Source organism: Simochromis diagramma, unplaced genomic scaffold (genome assembly GCF_900408965.1).
Source record: "Simochromis diagramma unplaced genomic scaffold, fSimDia1.1 OVJJ01000097.1, whole genome shotgun sequence".
Lineage (NCBI taxonomy): Eukaryota > Metazoa > Chordata > Actinopteri > Cichliformes > Cichlidae > Simochromis > Simochromis diagramma.
Genome location: NW_024387319.1, coordinates 1,458,393 through 1,476,095, shown reverse-complemented (window position 1 = coordinate 1,476,095; position 17,703 = coordinate 1,458,393). Strand labels below are relative to the sequence as shown.

The 17,703-nt window shown below is 41.3% G+C and overlaps 1 protein-coding gene and 1 long non-coding RNA gene across 2 annotated transcripts; one reads left to right on the top strand and one right to left on the bottom strand.

Moving 5' to 3' along the window:
* Nucleotides 1-11: 11 nt before the first annotated feature.
* On the bottom strand, nucleotides 12-12,989 carry LOC120717315. Its single transcript, XR_005692174.1, has 3 exons — nucleotides 12,978-12,989; nucleotides 3,064-3,073; nucleotides 12-203 (listed from the first exon to the last, which is right to left on the bottom strand). It is a non-coding gene; the product is annotated as an uncharacterized LOC120717315 (long non-coding RNA).
* LOC120717271 (zinc finger protein 616-like) lies at nucleotides 6,954-16,702 on the top strand. Its single transcript, XM_040005203.1, has 5 exons — nucleotides 6,954-7,329; nucleotides 12,468-12,562; nucleotides 12,874-13,470; nucleotides 15,052-16,187; nucleotides 16,566-16,702. Exons 1-4 carry the CDS (start codon nucleotides 7,095-7,097, stop codon nucleotides 15,613-15,615), a joined length of 1,491 nt encoding a protein of 496 aa, XP_039861137.1. The 5' UTR covers nucleotides 6,954-7,094; the 3' UTR covers nucleotides 15,616-16,187; nucleotides 16,566-16,702.
* The last annotated feature ends 1,001 nt before the right edge of the window (nucleotides 16,703-17,703 follow it).

Genomic DNA, 17,703 nt, shown 5'->3' with positions numbered 1-17,703 from the left:
AAGCTGCAACTCTTTCCAAACACAGGAAACAGATCAGGGAGCAGAGACCCACGTGGTTCACGCTGATCTCAGCTACGATCCAGGAGACAAGGGTGGGCAGATCGATGCAGATATCAGGACGTTGGTAGTGAAGTATGATCGATACTTTAGTTCGTTTCTCTCCTCTTAGTCCACTACTTTACTTGCGTTTCATGCAAAATCAGCTCTCTCTGCTCGACTCCTCTTTTGCACAGACAAATGGCTCCGCCCCTTCTTCCTGATCTGCTGTGATTTGTTACTGTGCGATCACGTGACTCGACTGCAGATTTGCGTTACCGCGGTGTCGGTGGAGTTTAATAAACTCGGCCGTCTGCCATAAATGTTCCCTGTTCAATATTGTTGTAACTTTATGCAGCGTTGTACCAACTGCTGGTTTAACGTGGGTTGCGGTCAAAGTCAACTTTAGATCAAGCACAGAGGACTGAGACGAGGCTATGGTGGAGGTCGGGTCTTTTTTACTCAGCTCCCTTTCAAACACATACAATACCACAGTACCACCTACTGGTGGGAGATAGTAATAGCTGCTGCTTATTACAATATACCACAAATATCATGTGATTCTATAATAGACTGTGTCTATTTTGCTTTTTTATACGAACCCCCTGACATTGTGTTTGCTATTTTGTATTTGTATATCTGTATTTTGTGCTTTGTCAATAAAACGTATTCAAAAAAACAAAAAAAAAAAACAACTCGGCCATCTGCTCCTTGCTATCTAAAATATTAGTGATGGGATTCCCGACTCTTTTTAGAGAACCGGTTCTTTCGGTTCGACTCACTAAAAAGAGCCGGCTCTTTCGATTCCAAACCGACTCTTCGGGTTGCTTTGTTGCTTTAATTAATTTATTATTAACAATAATATAAAATTATGCACAAAAGGAATACTAAAGTAAAAAAAGTGGTCTTAGAGACAAAACACGTACAAACTCCAAAACACATTTCTAGCATGAACTGAACTTCCAAGACAGAGCTACCTAGATCACTTAAATTACACAATTGAAAGCATGAAAGCATATGTGTATTGTTTGTGTATTTATACACACACATTCATATATAGTCAAATAATTTAAAAAAAAAAAAAGTTCATTTACCTAGGTAAATGAACTTTTTAAATTTTTAAATTATTTGAATATATATGAGTGCTTCTTTTGAGTGTATTCATATAATTATTACTTTTTTTCTCTTTACCCCTGGTTTTGTGTGTTCATGTTCTGGGCCCTGTTTCAGGAAGCCGGTTTAGTGCAAACTCTGAGTAAGTATACCCTGAGTTAACGAAAACTCTGGGTTTTCGGTTTCACAAAGCGAGTTTAGATTAATTCTGAGTGAGTTACTATGACGACACACTCCGTGAAGCTAACCTGCCCCCTAGCAGGTTTACTTCAACTAACCCTGACGTTCTCCGCCTCTTTGTCAGAAACCTGACTGTAGGAAGTGTCAGACATGGCGTGCTCCTTCCTTGAAGAGCCAGTAGATGTTGAAGCCCAAATTCTCCGCAGAGCTCTCCGCCGGGAGAGAGTGATTAGAGCGCGTTCGGACATTTTATCATTTCCTGATGATTTCCTGTGTGAACGTTACCGTTTTTCAGCACAATCTATAATTTATTTGAATAACATCCTCAGGCCTAATATTACTCATGTGACACATCGCGGACATCCTCTCAGTTCTGTACATATTATTTGTATTGCACTTCGGTTTTTTGCAAACGGGAGCTTTCTGTATAATATTGGTGACGCTGAGCACGTTTCCAAGGCTACCGTCTGTCGGGCAGTCAGGAATGTTACAGTTGCACTGAAACCTCTCCTGTACTCGTTTGTGGTGTTCCCCGGTCATAGACCCACAAGATTTATCAAAGAGGGATTCCACAAAATTGCAGGTATCAGGATGAACAAAACTTAATTCATGATGTGGTGATACTTGGACTACTACTTAAATTTTACATTTATTCTCACGGTTCCCAGGCGTGATTGGCTGTATAGATGGCACTCACATTCCAATCATTGCTCCTTCAGTAAATGAAGGAGACTATGTGAACAGGAAGTCTTTCCACAGCATTAATGTACAGGTACATAGCTCCCTGTAGCATTTCAAACTAACAAATTATTTCATTATAGTAATGGATGCTAATTTGTGTTCTCTGCACTGTGGTGATGCTGCCAACATTATCACAAATGTGGAAGCCACACTCAGAAAAATTATGGTTCTTAAATGGTTCTTCAGATGTCTTCATGGTTCTTTAAAGAACCATCATACGTCAAAGAACCTTTTGATTTTGTGGATGGTTCTTCAGCTATTACAAATGGTTCTTTAAAGAACAAAGGGTTCTTCATCCTTAGCAATCTAAGTTTGATGGTGTAAATGGCATAAATATTTATTCACTATAACGAGGCTGTGAATTATACTGTGTTTTCTTTGTGTGCATGCGTGTGCGAAGGGGGAGGGCGGGTTACCTAGCAATTACCCTTTAAGAGAAGATGGTAGGAAACTGAATATTCAAATAAAAGTTAGAAATATTTGCTTAAAAATATACTGGTGGCAGGGGTGGGGGGCCAAAGCCTAAAGACCCTACTCACATGAACCTGTACTTTGAATTCTGTATGAGCTGTATAAAATACAGCTATGCATAAGTGTTTTGAATGAATAATTAGATTAGATAACTCTTTATTGTCTAATCGAATTATATAGAAATGAATAGAAATGTGACATGAGAAGGTGTGTCTTTGACTGTTCCTGCATAACTTAGTTTCGGACTAGTTGACAAGTTATGCTCCGGTCATTTGATGTTTCCAAGATAGATGTTCTTTTGTAATATAGTTAATTTTTTTGTATATTTCATTTACCCACCATCATACATCATACATACAAGCTAAGAAGAGGCCGTTATACTAACAAGAGGTATCAACGCTGGGCCAAAGTTCAGCACATGGTTAAAGTTTGTAATCCAGCCAGGGTGTAAATATCACTCAGCAGCCAGAGCTGAAGCAGGTAGCATCAACACATAAATCTACTCTACCCGGCTTAAATCACAAGAGCACCTCTGACCAAAAAGCTGTAGATTTTTCTTGTTTGCACAAATTAATCCAGAGTCACATTAACTGTGTTCACAGCTCCAACAAAATGAGGAAGAGGAGGGGGAGAAACACAATTAGGTTGAATTACAATTGGATGGAAGTTGAGGACAAGGAGAAGGAAGCTTAGGATGAGGAGGAAGAGAAGCAGCAGGAGCATCTTTAGGGCTCCCTATGATGTCATTGAGGTTTGTTTCATTAATATGGTCCTCTCACAAAGAAAGATGACTTGTTTTAGTTCACCTACTTCCTGTATTAAATAGTGATGTGCAAAACGTTGTGAAAAACCATGGAGCAGGTACGTATAGTGCATCTGCAGGTAAATGAACATCAAATCTCTAAGACAGACTGAAATCTGTATATTTATCACCCTTATGATAAAACCCACGTCAACCATTGGTTTATGGACTTTGTATTTTGAAGCCTCAACATTTTCTTTATTGCTGTTGCTATGTTGGGACCATATTAGGATGAGGGATCAGAATCTGGAGTCATGCACACTATTGTTTCATTTAGTGTGTATCCATAAGATTCGTACAGCAGATCCAAGTTGTGCCTTGAAAACAGGAAAGTCGTCTGCATAGAGGAGAACTGTAATAGCAGGCTTGTACAAAGTGAGGCTTTGTGCTCACATTTGCTGCAAACACTTGTTTTACTTCTGTCACCGTTTTGATGCAGATTTCACTTGAAATCAGGCAAGAACTGGACTTGTTTTTTATGTGTTCTTGTGAATTGATTGTGTATCGCATATGTTTGATTTGACTTTCTGCAAGACAACAGTCGTCCACTGGCCAAAAAAGTTTTCCAAATACCTCCACGTGATCTAGCCTGGATTTGGAAAAGAATAGCAAAAAAAAATCTGCTCCTCCTGCTTCAGATGCAATTTGTGTTTCTGTGTTCAGAGGCAGCGGCGAGAGGGGAGACCTCGGCTCATCCAGCTGGAGAGCCTGACCAGGAGGAGTCGAACATTAACTCAGCTCTTCCAGGGCACCCTGCAGACTCGGCTGCTGGCATCGGCGAGGGATGACGTGAACGCCAAACTGGAGTCCATCACAGGTCAACTGCAGGTATGCGAGTCAGACCTTCTGAGGAGGGTTTCACTTTTCTCTCTTCTTTATAATTGACTCTTTTCTCTCTCTTTCAGCTCCTTGTCTCAGAGTGGGAGGGATTTGAAGCACAAAGGGAGGAACTTGTCGTTTGGTTGGCTGATATGGATGTCCGCCTGAGTGAGGTTGACCAGCTGACAGGAAGCACCAGTGAAAAACTGAAACAACTGCAGGTGTGGGCTTGTTTGGATATGACATATGTTTGATATGAAACATACGTCAGAGAGATTATCCCAAACTGGACTAACAAAGGACCATGAGTACAACATGAAACGTACATTACATAGCGTAAGGCTGAAGTTTACAACAAACTTGTTGTTGAAATATTTTCACTGAACATGCAAACATCTGCTGATGAAAATGTGTTGATTTATTGGTCTGTTATGAAGCTATTTCTAATGTGTTTTATCACTTTCTGATCTTTTCTTAATTAAACAATACATGTATTAATTGTTGTGTTATCTGTAGCTATAGTATGTATGTATATATGTATGTATATATATATATATATATATATATATGTATATATATATATATATATATAGAGATAGATATATAGCAAATATATTTAATTACTGTTTAAAACACTAATATGCGACATGTATTAGTAGTGATGTTGTGCTGAGGGTTAAAATGCCTTTTTGTCTTTTGGTAACTACAAAATGACAATAAACCATTAATATATGTCTATGCTGTGCTCGTATTTATTTTACCCTACTCAAATTCAATTTATGATGCATTTTATTTTGAAAGATTTAAAATGGTTCTTTAAAGAACCACTCAAAAAAGGTTCTTTAAAATGGTTCTTTAAAGAACCATTTTTAAAAAGGTTCTTTGAAAAACCATTAAAGGTGCCCCAAAGAACCATTTCTTGATGGTTCTTTGGGGCACCTTTAAAGGTTCTTCAATGAACCGCTGAAAGAAATGGTTCTTCAAAGAACCATTGTTTGAAAGGTTCTTTGTGGCACCAAAAAAGGTTCTTCTATGGCATCAGTCTAAAGAACCACTTTTGGTTCCAGTTGGCACCTTTATTTTTCTGAGTGCAACTGCTCAGCCTCTGTGAGTGGTGGTGGTGGAGGACCCCCACCTGTTTTTCGGGCCTCCGCTTTTTTTTCTGTTGGCTATAACGGGTCACATTTGAGCATACAGAGTAAGCAAATATGTACTTGTAATGTGCTCAGATAATTTCAATAAGTGCTTACAGAGGGGAAATTAATGTAGCCTCTAACTGCAATTGATTTACATCGGACAAACAGACCAAGCACTATGGCTCATAATACAATTACACCTTACCTGTTTGGACTATATTTTTATATTTCATTTTTACTTGCTGCCAGGAACGTTTGGGGCCTGTTGGGTTGCACCTGCGCTCACATCACATCACAAAATAAAATGTATGAAATAAAAAATAAAATGAAATATAATAAAATAACGTGTTAAATGGGTGGAAATCCCTAGATCAATGTTTAAATTAACACTCACGCATTGACTCTGTCGGCTATGTTTTGCCATGCATGCTCCCTTTCTTTTGCAGCTGAGGCTGTGTTACTTTTTTTCCGCGGAATTTGCATGTTATCGGCATATGCTGCCATCAGAATTTCGGCCTCAAGCGCTGTAAAATACATTGACCGCGCCTTCTTTCCCTCCGTCTCCATGGTGACTCGCTTAATCTGTGCTCCACTAATCAGGGCTTTATGTATCCTCGTGCGCGCGCTTAACTTGGGGTTAAAGCAACTCCGCGTTGACTGAACTAATTGTTATCAGCCTTTCTGAAACCGAATATTCCGAGTTGGACAGTTCGGGGTTACTCAACCCTGAGTATCGTTTTTCACTCTGAGTTTTCTAAACCGGCTTCCTGAAATAGGGCCCTGTTCTTTTGTATACTTCATCTGTTCGTATGTTGTATACTCATTGTTTATTAAGTTCTTTAAAAAACACAACAAAAAACCCGTATCATTCAAACATATTGAATGTCGCAATGTTGGCAAAGAGAGGAAGTGACGTAATATTTGCGCATGCGTGGTAGCAATCGGGTTTCCGGTACGGATCGGGTAGCAACACGGACTGTCACTACCCGATCCGTACCGGAAACCCGATCGGTACCCCGCATGCGCAAATCTTACGTCACTTCCTCTCTTTGCCAACATTGCGACATTCAATATATTTGAATGATACGGTTAGCGCCCAGTTAGCTCCTAGCATTTCTCAACAGCTCTGCCTCCTTTTCGACTGCCCGGGACATTTAAACAATGGATAATCCGTATACAAAGAAATTCATGCTTTTCTCCTCAACAGAGAGCGTCCCCCGATTGAGCAACAACGCCGTAAAATAAGAAGAATGGCGCCTAATTACAGAGTTAATAATGCAGACTTTGTAATATCTCACGTGTAGATTCATCAGCCAGATTAAGTGTTTACTGACAATTGACAGTGATAGCGCACATCATCATCACTATTCCAACAATCCTCTCCTCACAGACAAGCATAAACACACTCGACTATCGCTAAATCAGATTTAACACACGTTTGTAATGACGATAATTCAGTTTATAATAGGGTTTATTCGCTCGGTCAGCAGGTGGCGGTATCCTCGTACACTGGGGAGTAAACTGCCATTAAACGAACAGAAGAAGAAGAAAACATCTGCACGTGCGCGGTACGGATCGGGTAGACCCGATTTGTACGGTCAGACTTTACACATGCGCAGTAAGGATCGGAGAGTCCTGATCCGTAACTTTCTTTTTATTTTTTTGTCTACATTGTACTGAAATGCTTCATTATTGCAAACATTTTAAGATATACTTGTTATTCTTAACATCTTAACAGATACTCTGAACCATAATTATCGTAAAACGCTACGACCGGAAGTAGAAACCTTTCGCGCATGCGGGGTACCGATCGGGTTTCCGGTACGGATCGGGTAGTGACACGGACGTTCAAAGCTACTCGCTGGCGTAAAATACGGGATCCTGACTTATTAAACGGCGATTTTTACGTCACTTCTTCACCAGAAGGGAAGTGTGAGGGGCTAATCGTTCCGATATTGGTTTCCATATCCTGGATTTCTCTAAAAATGATCCGAAGCCTCAGCGCGCCGCAGCCCATCCCATCATCTAAAGGTAAGCACCGAGCTAACTTTACTGTGAGTTCAGTTCATGTTGAGTTTAGCTCCTGAATGAGGTCTTCTGCTGCTCTCCTCGGTGTCTGTTCACAGTTTATTGTGAACACGTTGAGAGAAGAGTGAGAGAGTGTTTGGAGAAAAACACCAACTAATCATTAGCTCAGCATGCTGGGAGAAGTTGAGCGTTTTGTGAGAAATGAAGGCCTCACTCGTGATTGTAGCAGGAAGTAAGCTATGAAAGAAGAGAAAGAAGGAAACTGCCGTGAGGGGGTGCCAAGAATAGATTTGAAAGAAGTTCGTTACTCTCCCCCCACCCACCCATCGCCCCGCGGTACAGAGTACTGGCGACACCCACGCATTCTGCCTGAGTTGCCCGAGCACTATGGGCTCAAAATGTGGTCATAAATATTTTGTATGTGTAAAAAAGATTTGTGTGTGGACTTAGAAAAAAAACCCCTGCAAGTTACAAGTACGGATTTTGACCCTATTTTTCTTCCTTTCATCTGATTGGTCAATGTCATGTCAATCACAAATGTAACAATCCAATCAGAGAACAGATGGGTTTGGCTGTCGAGGGGCGCTTTTTTTGAACTGCAGGGCCCTGTTTCAGGAAGCCGGTTTAGTGCAAACTCTGAGTAAGTATACCCTGAGTTAACGAAAACTCTGGGTTTTCGGTTTCACAAAGCGAGTTTAGATTAATTCTGAGTGAGTTACTATGACGACACACTCCGTGAAGCTAACCTGCCCCCTAGCAGGTTTACTTCAACTAACCCTGACGTTCTCCGCCTCTTTGTCGGAAACCTGACTGTAGGAAGTGTCAGACATGGCGTGCTCCTTCCTTGAAGAGCCAATAGATGTTGAAGCCCAAATTCTCCGCAGAGCTCTCCGCCGGGAGAGAGTGATTAGAGCGCGTTCAGACAATTTATCATTTCCTGATGAGTTCCTGTGTGAACGTTACCGTTTTTCAGCACAATCTATAATTTATTTGAATAACATCCTCAGGCCTAATATTGCTCATGTGACACATCGCGGACATCCTCTCAGTTCTGTACATATTATTTGTATTGCACTTCGGTTTTTTGCAAACGGGAGCTTTCTGTATAATATTGGTGACGCTGAGCACGTTTCCAAGGCTACCGTCTGTCGGGCAGTCAGGAATGTTACAGTTGCACTGAAACCTCTCCTGTACTCGTTTGTGGTGTTCCCCGGTCATAGACCCACAAGATTTATCAAAGAGGGATTCCACAAAATTGCAGGTATCAGGATGAACGAAACTTAATTCATGATGTGGTGATACTTGAACTACTACTTAAATTTTACATTTATTCTCACGGTTCCCAGGCGTGATTGGCTGTATAGATGGCACTCACATTCCAATCATTGCTCCTTCAGTAAATGAAGGAGACTATGTGAACAGGAAGTCTTTCCACAGCATTAATGTACAGGTATATAGTTCCCTGTAGCATTTCAAACTAACAAATTATTTCATTATAGTAATGGATGCTAATTTGTGTTCTCTGCACTGTGACGATCATATGTGATGCTGCCAACATTATCACAAACGTGGAAGCCAACTGCTCAGCCTCTGTGAGTGGTGGTGGTGGAGGACCCCCACCTGTTTTTCGGGCCTCCGCTTCTTTTTCTGTTGGCTATAACGGGTCACATTTGATCATACAGAGTAAGCAAATATGTACTTGTAATGTGCTCAGATAATTTCAATGAGTGCTTACAGAGGGGAAATTAATGTAGCCTCTAACTGCAATTGATTCACATGGGACAAACAGACCAAGCACTATGGCTCATAATACAATTACACCTTACCTGTTCGGACTATATTTTTATATTTCATTTTTACTTGCTGCCAGGAACGTTTGGGGCCTGTTGGGTTGCACCTGCGCTCACATCACAAAATAAAATGTATGAAATAAAAAATAAAATAAAATATAATAAAATAACGTGTTAAATGGGTGGAAATCCCTAGATCAATGTTTAAATTAACACTCACGCATTGACTCTGTCGGCTATGTTTTGCCATGCATGCTCCCTTTCTTTTGCAGCTGAGGCTGTGTTACTTTTTTTCCGCAAAATTTGCATGTTATCGGCATATGCTGCCATCAGAATTTCAGCCTCAAGCGCTGTAAAATACATTGACCGCGCCTTCTTTCCCTCTGTCTCCATGGTGACTCGCTTAATCTGTGCTCCACTAATCAGGGCTTTATGTATCCTCGTGCGCGCGCTTAACTTGGGGTTAAAGCAACTCCGCGTTGACTGAACTAATTGTTATCAGCCTTTCTGAAACCGAATATTCCGAGTTGGACAGTTCGGGGTTACTCAACCCTGAGTATCGTTTTTCACTCTGAGTTTTCTAAACCGGCTTCCTGAAATAGGGCCCAGGTCTTTGAAGGGAATAAATGCCCTTTTACATGCCAACCCAGCGTTTTCCTTCATCACCACGAAGGAAAACAGTCTGTGGTCGTCCAAGTTTGGTGATTTTTGTGTCACAGGTCTACGTGTTTAATACAGGGACTTCCACAGCCTTTTCAACAGCGCTGCGGACCGCGGGGTGGGGGCGGGCAGCGTTTTGGTAATGACAGTCTTCATTACAAAGCTTTCTTCGTTATGAATTAGCATACATGTTTTTATTGAACATTCGAAGAACCAGCAAAAAAAACAAACTCTTGTAGAGGACATAAAGTCAGAGATAGAAAAGACAAGGAGCAGGTGCATCTAGTACAGGTAGAGCTGCTGCAAAAACCCACAGAGCCCAGCAGCCAGCGTAACAAATTCTGGATCCTTTGCTTTTAGTTAGCAGTTAGCATTAGCAGCACATCCTGCGTCCGATGTGAAAGGACTTTTATGCTGCGCGCTGTGACTCCCTGGGTCAGCCCTGACTTTGTGTTAAACTAATCCTAAAGTAATAATGGTATTTCTAACCACTGATATACCACAACTTTTTCCTTTCAACAGCTGCTGAAAGTTAGGGGACCTAGCTGCTATCGGATATTTATATAGCGATCCTCCAGCTTCAAACTGTATCACCCTTCAAGGACCTGCAGTTCAAAAAAGCGCCCCTCCGACAGCCAAACCCATCTGTTCTCTGATTGGATTGTTACATTTGTGATTGACATGACATTGACCAATCAGATGAAAGGAAGAAAAATAGGGTCAAAATCCGTACTTGTAACTTGCAGGGGTCCACACACAAATCTTTTTTACGCACACAAATCTTTTTTACACACACAAATCTTTTTTACAAGTACAAAATATTTATGACCACATTTTGAGCCCATAGATCTGCTGCAGTATCAGGGTCACAATAGACTGCCCTGCTGCTGTGGATGAACACATGAGAGGAAATGAACTACAAAGTCTCATTTTAATGAGTCTGGCTGCTGTAAAGTGATGCACAGGAAGATGTTTACAAAAACGAATGAAACAGATGAAAGTAAACAGTGTTCATATTTGAAAGCACAGAGAATAAAAATATATTGTGGTGGTTAATGTGCAGCTCTTGGTGATTTGGGAGAAGAAGAATGTTTTTAATCATGTTGTGGATTGAATGTTGGATTTTATTTAGTTTTGTGTACAGAAGACAGAAGTTTTTTCTACTTTTCATTGATCAGATTGATTTCTTTTGCTCACGTGAATATTTGAAGTTTAATGCTCATTTTCACAGGTAGACCTGAGTATAAGTGTTCATTCTATGAAATGTTGATCAGGGAGTGAACTCGGGTGTTTGTTCAGTTTTATTTCTGTAGTTGAAGTTCTACAGAAGGTCCAGGCCCATGTTTTATAATGATGGGGGGTGCTAAGGTGTTGAAAGTCTTGGGTGGGGGAGTAACAGGTCATTGTTGGTAGAATCCGCAGCAGGAGCTGTTCAGGGCTGTTTGCTAGCTGTGAATTATTGGTGCAGTGGGGTCTTTAGGTTTGTGGTTGGTTCACCGTCTGATTGTTTTCCAGACAGAAGCAGAGTCATTAGCTGAAAACAGGTTTTGGAGTTTAGACTGTGATGCTGTGCAGCTGTCGTCACAGAAGCTGATGTTACAGGACGTCACAGCATCTCTATAATAATCCAAACTGTTGGTAACAATCCTGAAAACCTGCCAGTCGGTGCAGTCCAGACACACCTGCAGATTCTCCACAGCCTCATCAGTCCACTGCTTCAGTGTCTTCACAAAAGCTTTAGAGAGTTTTTGTTTGTGCCTGTTTGCAGGGATCAAGTGAACCATGACATGGGGTCCGTTCTTCGTACCTCGCTAAGTAAGTTAGCTGGATTTGATTGTTGGCGATTTTGCGTGATCTTGGATCGTTCGGTTCCCCGAAGCTCATCCGGGACTTGCTGTCATAGCAACAGAGCCGTAAGCGTAAACCTGCTCGGTTGCCGATCAATGTTTCTACTATCGATGCGTAGCCCCTGTTAAGCCACCCAGTGATCTCACATTACTTCATCCAGCTATACTAATCGTCAACAACAGGTGTGTTCGGAGAACCGGGACAGCGAGCTCAAAGTTAGCGCGATGATTTGATCTTGGATGTAGTAAGCGAGGTACGAAGAACGGACCCATGGTCTGAGAATCCTGGTGCAGTGTGAGATGATGATCCTCTTACTATCAGCTCACCTTCAGTTTCTTAGATGTTTTCTCCAGTTTGTGTACAAACTGCCATAAAGTTCTGATGAAGCACCAAACTGCAGTTACTCACGTCAGTGGAGGTTCAGTAGTGCAGTTTCTCACCACTGTTGTTAACTGGAGGCTGACACACTGACTGAAGACATTTAGTCTGATTAGATTTGAACTTTCCTTCTTCATTGTTTCCATCTTGCTTTGACTGCAGCTGTAACAACACTGATTCCAGCAGGATTTGTAAAAAGCATTTTGACAGACACACAAAGCTGGACAGCTTTTGTTCTGAGGGTTTGGAGAGAGCCTGTGTGTGTGTCTGCATTCACTTTGTTCCTCTAACAGAAAATCAATGTGCAGATGTTGATTCCTGCAGTGACTGTTCTTCAGCCTGTAGAAACCATCCTGCAGCTGCTGGAACAAATGAATCTTCTAAATGTTGCTTTCTCTGGTTTGTGTTTGCTCTGCTTCTTTTTGTCAGAGATCAAATACATAAAAATATTCTTTTGTGTCCCAGCTGATCAGCAGGAGGAGAATCTGACGGAGGAACATTTTCAGCCATTTGGACTCAGCTCAGCCACTACAGAGGAAACAATGAGCTCAACACAGACGGTGAGGAAGAAATGTTGAACCTGTGGTCAAGTTACAAGAAAATACAAAGATAACATTTTATAAGGATACTGAAGTAAAATAAAGTAATTTTTCATACAATATATTTTTTTTCCAATGAGCAAAATATTTTCCTTATTGTCATTTTCATTACAGAGGGAGTTTCAATTCAATTCAATTTTATTTATATAGCGCCAAATCACAACAGCAGTCGCCTCAAGGTGCTTTATATTCTACAGTAGATCGTGCATTAGTAAAAAAGTTTGTTCCGTGACTGCGTTTCACTCACTGCCTCTGTATCTCTGTCATTGCAGGACCGACATGAAGCGAGACGTCAGCGCTCTCAGGAGGCCGACAAACCTCACAGAAGAAAGAGAGAGAAAAAATACAGCTGTGATGAGTGTGGGAAGGAGTTTACTCAGAACTCCAGCCTGAAATGTCATCGGCTCATCCACACTGGGGAGAGACCATTCACCTGTGACTTGTGTGGAAAGTCTTTTACCGACGCCGGAAGCTTGAAAACACACCAACTCATCCACAGTGGACTTAAACCATACAGCTGTGATCAGTGTGGCAAAGCTTTTGCTCGCAGTAGCTACTTAAAGAGTCATCAAGTTACCCACTCTGGAATTAAGGCGTACAGCTGCGACATTTGTGGAAAAACTTTCAGACATCAAGGGTATCGAAATATTCACCTACGCATCCACACCAGACATGAAGTTTACTGCTGTGATCAGTGTGGGAAACTATTTGTAACAGACACACAGTTACAACATCACATGTTTACTCACAATGAGGAGAGACCTTATAAATGTGACAAGTGTGAGAAGACGTTTAAAGCTCCACATTACCTGAGAGTCCACCAACAGATCCACACCAATAAGAAACTGTACAAGTGCAGTTACTGTGAGGTATGTATTTATATTTTTATCTTGTTATTTTAGCCTGGCTGTTTGGAACAACTCTGCTTATTCAGTTGTGTTAGCATGTTAGCAATTAGCTGGTTTCATTGCTCAGCTTAGCTCTCCACACTCTGGACTCTCTGCTCAGTTCAGTTGGTTTTCCCATTGCGCTGCACAGTCAGCAACTCGCCCAGTTCTCCATGTGTCTGTGATGTTTTGTCAACCTCAACTAGGGCTGGGCTATATCATACCGTTCACGGTAATACCGGTGTAATTTTGGGCAACGATAGGAAAATGACATATCGCGATAGAATATGGGTAAAGCGCACATGCGCAGTGCCTTTGTTTACATACACACATGGCGGCGATGCAGAATGAGAAGAGTGAAAGTGGATCGTTAAGTGAAACAGATGAACCAGAACTGGTTTGTCAAAATGCTGCAGCTTCAGTGGTGTGGAACTGGTTTAGCTTTCGTCCGTCAGATACACAACAAAGCACTATTTTTGGTAGAGCATGCTAGCGGGCCGTCGTTATTACCGTGTTGTTTGGAAAATACGGCGCACTTAAAATCAATCCTTTGATTTTTCTGAAAGTCGACAGAGCCCCTTATAATCCCGTGTGCCTTATGTATGAACTCTGGTTGTGTTTACTGACCTCGAAACGATTTTATGTGCACGGCGCTCGAAAATCTGTCAAATGTTTCAGTACGACTTTGCTAAGCTACAAAGCCGCACCGCTTGATGGATTGTCGGAGCATTACGGCTATTGTAGGCGGAGCCTCGCGGAGTGATACGTACTGTGCTTCAACATAATGTTACCGTATTGTGTGTATGACCTCTTTTTAAGTTTTGTGGATATTATACATGGTTATGCTGAGGATATGTCGGCCAGTTTCCACTGGAAACGCCTTTTGGTTAAACTGTCAGCGAGGAATTTGCACTGTTACATTTTTATATAACTTTAATGCACATAAAAAACAGCTGCTTGTTTAAGTGAAAATATATTAGTATAGTGTCAATTATATCGTCAGTTATATCGTTATCGCAAATTTTTAAATGTATATCGTGATAAATATTTTTGGTCATATCGCCCTGCTCTAACCTCAATGTTCCATCCATGACCCGTTCAACCTGCAGTGATTACTCTTTGCAATCTAACTACAGTCCACTAACTGCTATGCTAAAGAAAACAGATGGTGGAGGCTGCCCGTATACACTCCACACTATTCCTGCCCACCTTTAAGGTGCAGGAAGCTGCTAGAGTAATCTCCTGAACAATAGTTATCACCACTCAGCCAACATTGCCACATGGAGGTATAGAAAGAGAAGAATTCAAAAGCAGAAGCAATTTTTTCCCCACAAAGTCTCAAGTTTTCAAACTATTGCAACATCTCCTTTACATCTGTATGTATATAGTGGAGATGCTCTGTATCTCACTATACAACTGTGTAGTGACAATAAAGGCATTCTATTCTATTCTATGTATGTCTCTGAGCTTCTGTACTTGTATATCATTAAAATGGTGATTAAAAACGGGATAAAGATGTTGAAGCAATTCCCTGACTTACACTGTCTTTGTGTCTTTGTTTAGAAGCAGAGCGGCACAGATGGATCCAGTTCTCAACCCTGTCGTCACTGTGGTGGTGGTGGGAAAGAGTTTCGCTGTGACCTTTGTGGAAAAACTTTCAGTAATCAAAAGAGCCTAAAGCTACATCAACGCAGACACACTGGAGACAAAATGAACTACTGCAAAGAATGTGGGAAAGGCTTCCCCATACCAAGTAAATTAAAAGAACATGAACTCTGTCACAGTGGGGTTAAAAAGCATGTCTGTGACCAGTGTGGGTCATCCTTCACCATTGCACGTGATCTTAAAATACATAAACGAGTCCACACAGGAGAGAAACCATACAAGTGCAGACACTGTGACAAAAGCTTCTCACGGTCAGGTCATCGTAATATTCATGAAAATACACACATTGAAGGGAACTTCAGCTGTGACCTGTGTGACAAGAGCTTCAAGAATCTCAGTTCATACTCCGAACACAAACGATCCCACGCTGTAAATAAACTGTTTCACTGTTACCAATGTGCAAAAACATTCACTTCATTATCTGCTCTGTGCAAACATCAGCGTGATCATGCAGGACAGTGATCACTGGATCAAAAGTATTTGGCCTTTTCTCCAAGCAGCCTGAATAAATCACTTTAATGTTTTTTTTTCTCCCTCTCAAACTCATCTTACATCACAGCCACTGTGACCTTTAGTGGGCCGGCCCAGTGAAACTCCCCTTTCTGTCAGTGTAAAGAAATTACATATTTAACTGCTTTTATACACAACAAATGGGGAAAAAAACTGTCAGCATGATTGTTTGGACTTGAATTGTGAGAAATAAATTTAGAATTGCAGAAAAAGTTCTGACTGTACAGTTGTTGTTTTTAAAGAACAAGTGTCTATAGTTGAAAGTGAAAATAAACTTTTCTGTCCTTTAATTGTTTATTGCTTAATTATTGTTTTAAAGATTCTTGTTTTATTTACCCTTTGTCTCACTCTCCCTCACATGACCAGATTTACCTTGTTTCTTCTTTTGCTTTCTCGCTCCTGATTGGCCCTTAATTGCATTCACCTGGCTGTATCCCAATTCAGGGTCTGCAGCCTTAAAGTACGCAGCCTTAACGGTCCACACGGGCCGCGTACTCAAAGACCGCTACGGCCGGAAGTGCGAGGTGTTACGGCTGGTGCATTAACTTAATGCTTAGGTACCCTTAGGCTGAAGTGGAAGGGGTGAGCCGCCTTTTCTTTGGAACAGTTTTCTCCTGTTTTCCGGGTTAGGGAGCAAGGGTTAGTATTGTCATTTGTTTGTTCTGTTTCTTTCTTAGGGTTTAGTTAGTTTTCTGGTGGGACTTAGTTGGTTTTGTTTATTATTTTGGCCTGGGTTCACCCTGGAGCTATGCTTCATTACCTTCAATAAAATCACCTTTTTTTTTTTTTTTACTCACAACTGGTTTTGGATGTTTGGCTTGGGAACCAGGGCGGGGATTTGTCTCTCTCTCCTCCAACCTTATGTGCGTCTCTACACGCCTAGACTAGGGGAGTAACACGAGGCTTGTGAAATGGGAAGGTCTAGCCTCTGTTGCACTGCCCAGGTTGCCTAGCAACCATGATACTAACAGCTGGAAATGTTTCATACAGCTTTGTTTGACAGAAATGAAGGAGAAAATCTTTTATTTGTTTATTTGTTTCTACATGAGCTTTGATTTGATAAGTATCTGAGGCTGAGACCACAGGACTGTAAAACATGATTGTTGGGCTTCATTTCTGTACTGAACAGTCATTTAAGATCAGCTAGTAAATAACAATTAGCTAATGTTGTTCATGAGACTAAAGTCATCTTACTTTGGTAATGTAAATATAATATGGCCAATATTAAGGTTATTATTTCAATCATTATTAGTTATTACAGCAGTGAACATGAACTCTGTTTCAAACACTGAGCTTCAGTAAAGATTCAAGCTGACCTTATTTATATTTCCCGTCGCCTTAAATCTTCACTCAAAGACAGGTTCCTTTGACTGTGTTATATATAAGAGACAAATATTGTTCTTTTGTAATGTTGGCATTACTAAATTTGTCTCAGTGCTGACTTTAAATATCCATGAAATCATCACATTCTCTGTAAGATTAAGGTCAACTAACAATTCAATAAAACTTTATTGATCCTGAAGGTTGACCCCGATATTGTGAAATTACTAATATTGTTATGTTCAGTACTTACTTTTAAAAGTTTACTCTTTGGCTCGCTCGGGCCACTTCTGGGGTGGGGTGCCCTCGGCTTCTCGGCCTGGGGCTCGGTCACTCAGGCACAGATGGCTGCCGGCGGAGCTCACGGGCGCGTCACTGCAACTCCCCCTGGCTTCTGCTCCGCGGCTGCTGAGTGAGCCCTCATCTGGGACTCTCCTCAGCTCTTTCTGGGACAGTGGCGCGGCTGCCCCTCTGTTGGTCTTCCTTGGTCTCTTGTGTTCTGGGGGCCTCTGGATGTCTGGAGTTTTGATCTCCTCCATACCTGCTTCATGCCCTGGAGGACGGGGCTGTGGCCCCCCCCACACCCTCTTGCAGATCATTACATGAACCTTTTAAAAACAAGCGCGTCCATGCTCACAGGTGTACACACGGGTGATCACACACACAAACTACACCCTTCTTGGCTCCTGCCTCAAAGCACACTGTGTTCTGTTGATCTTA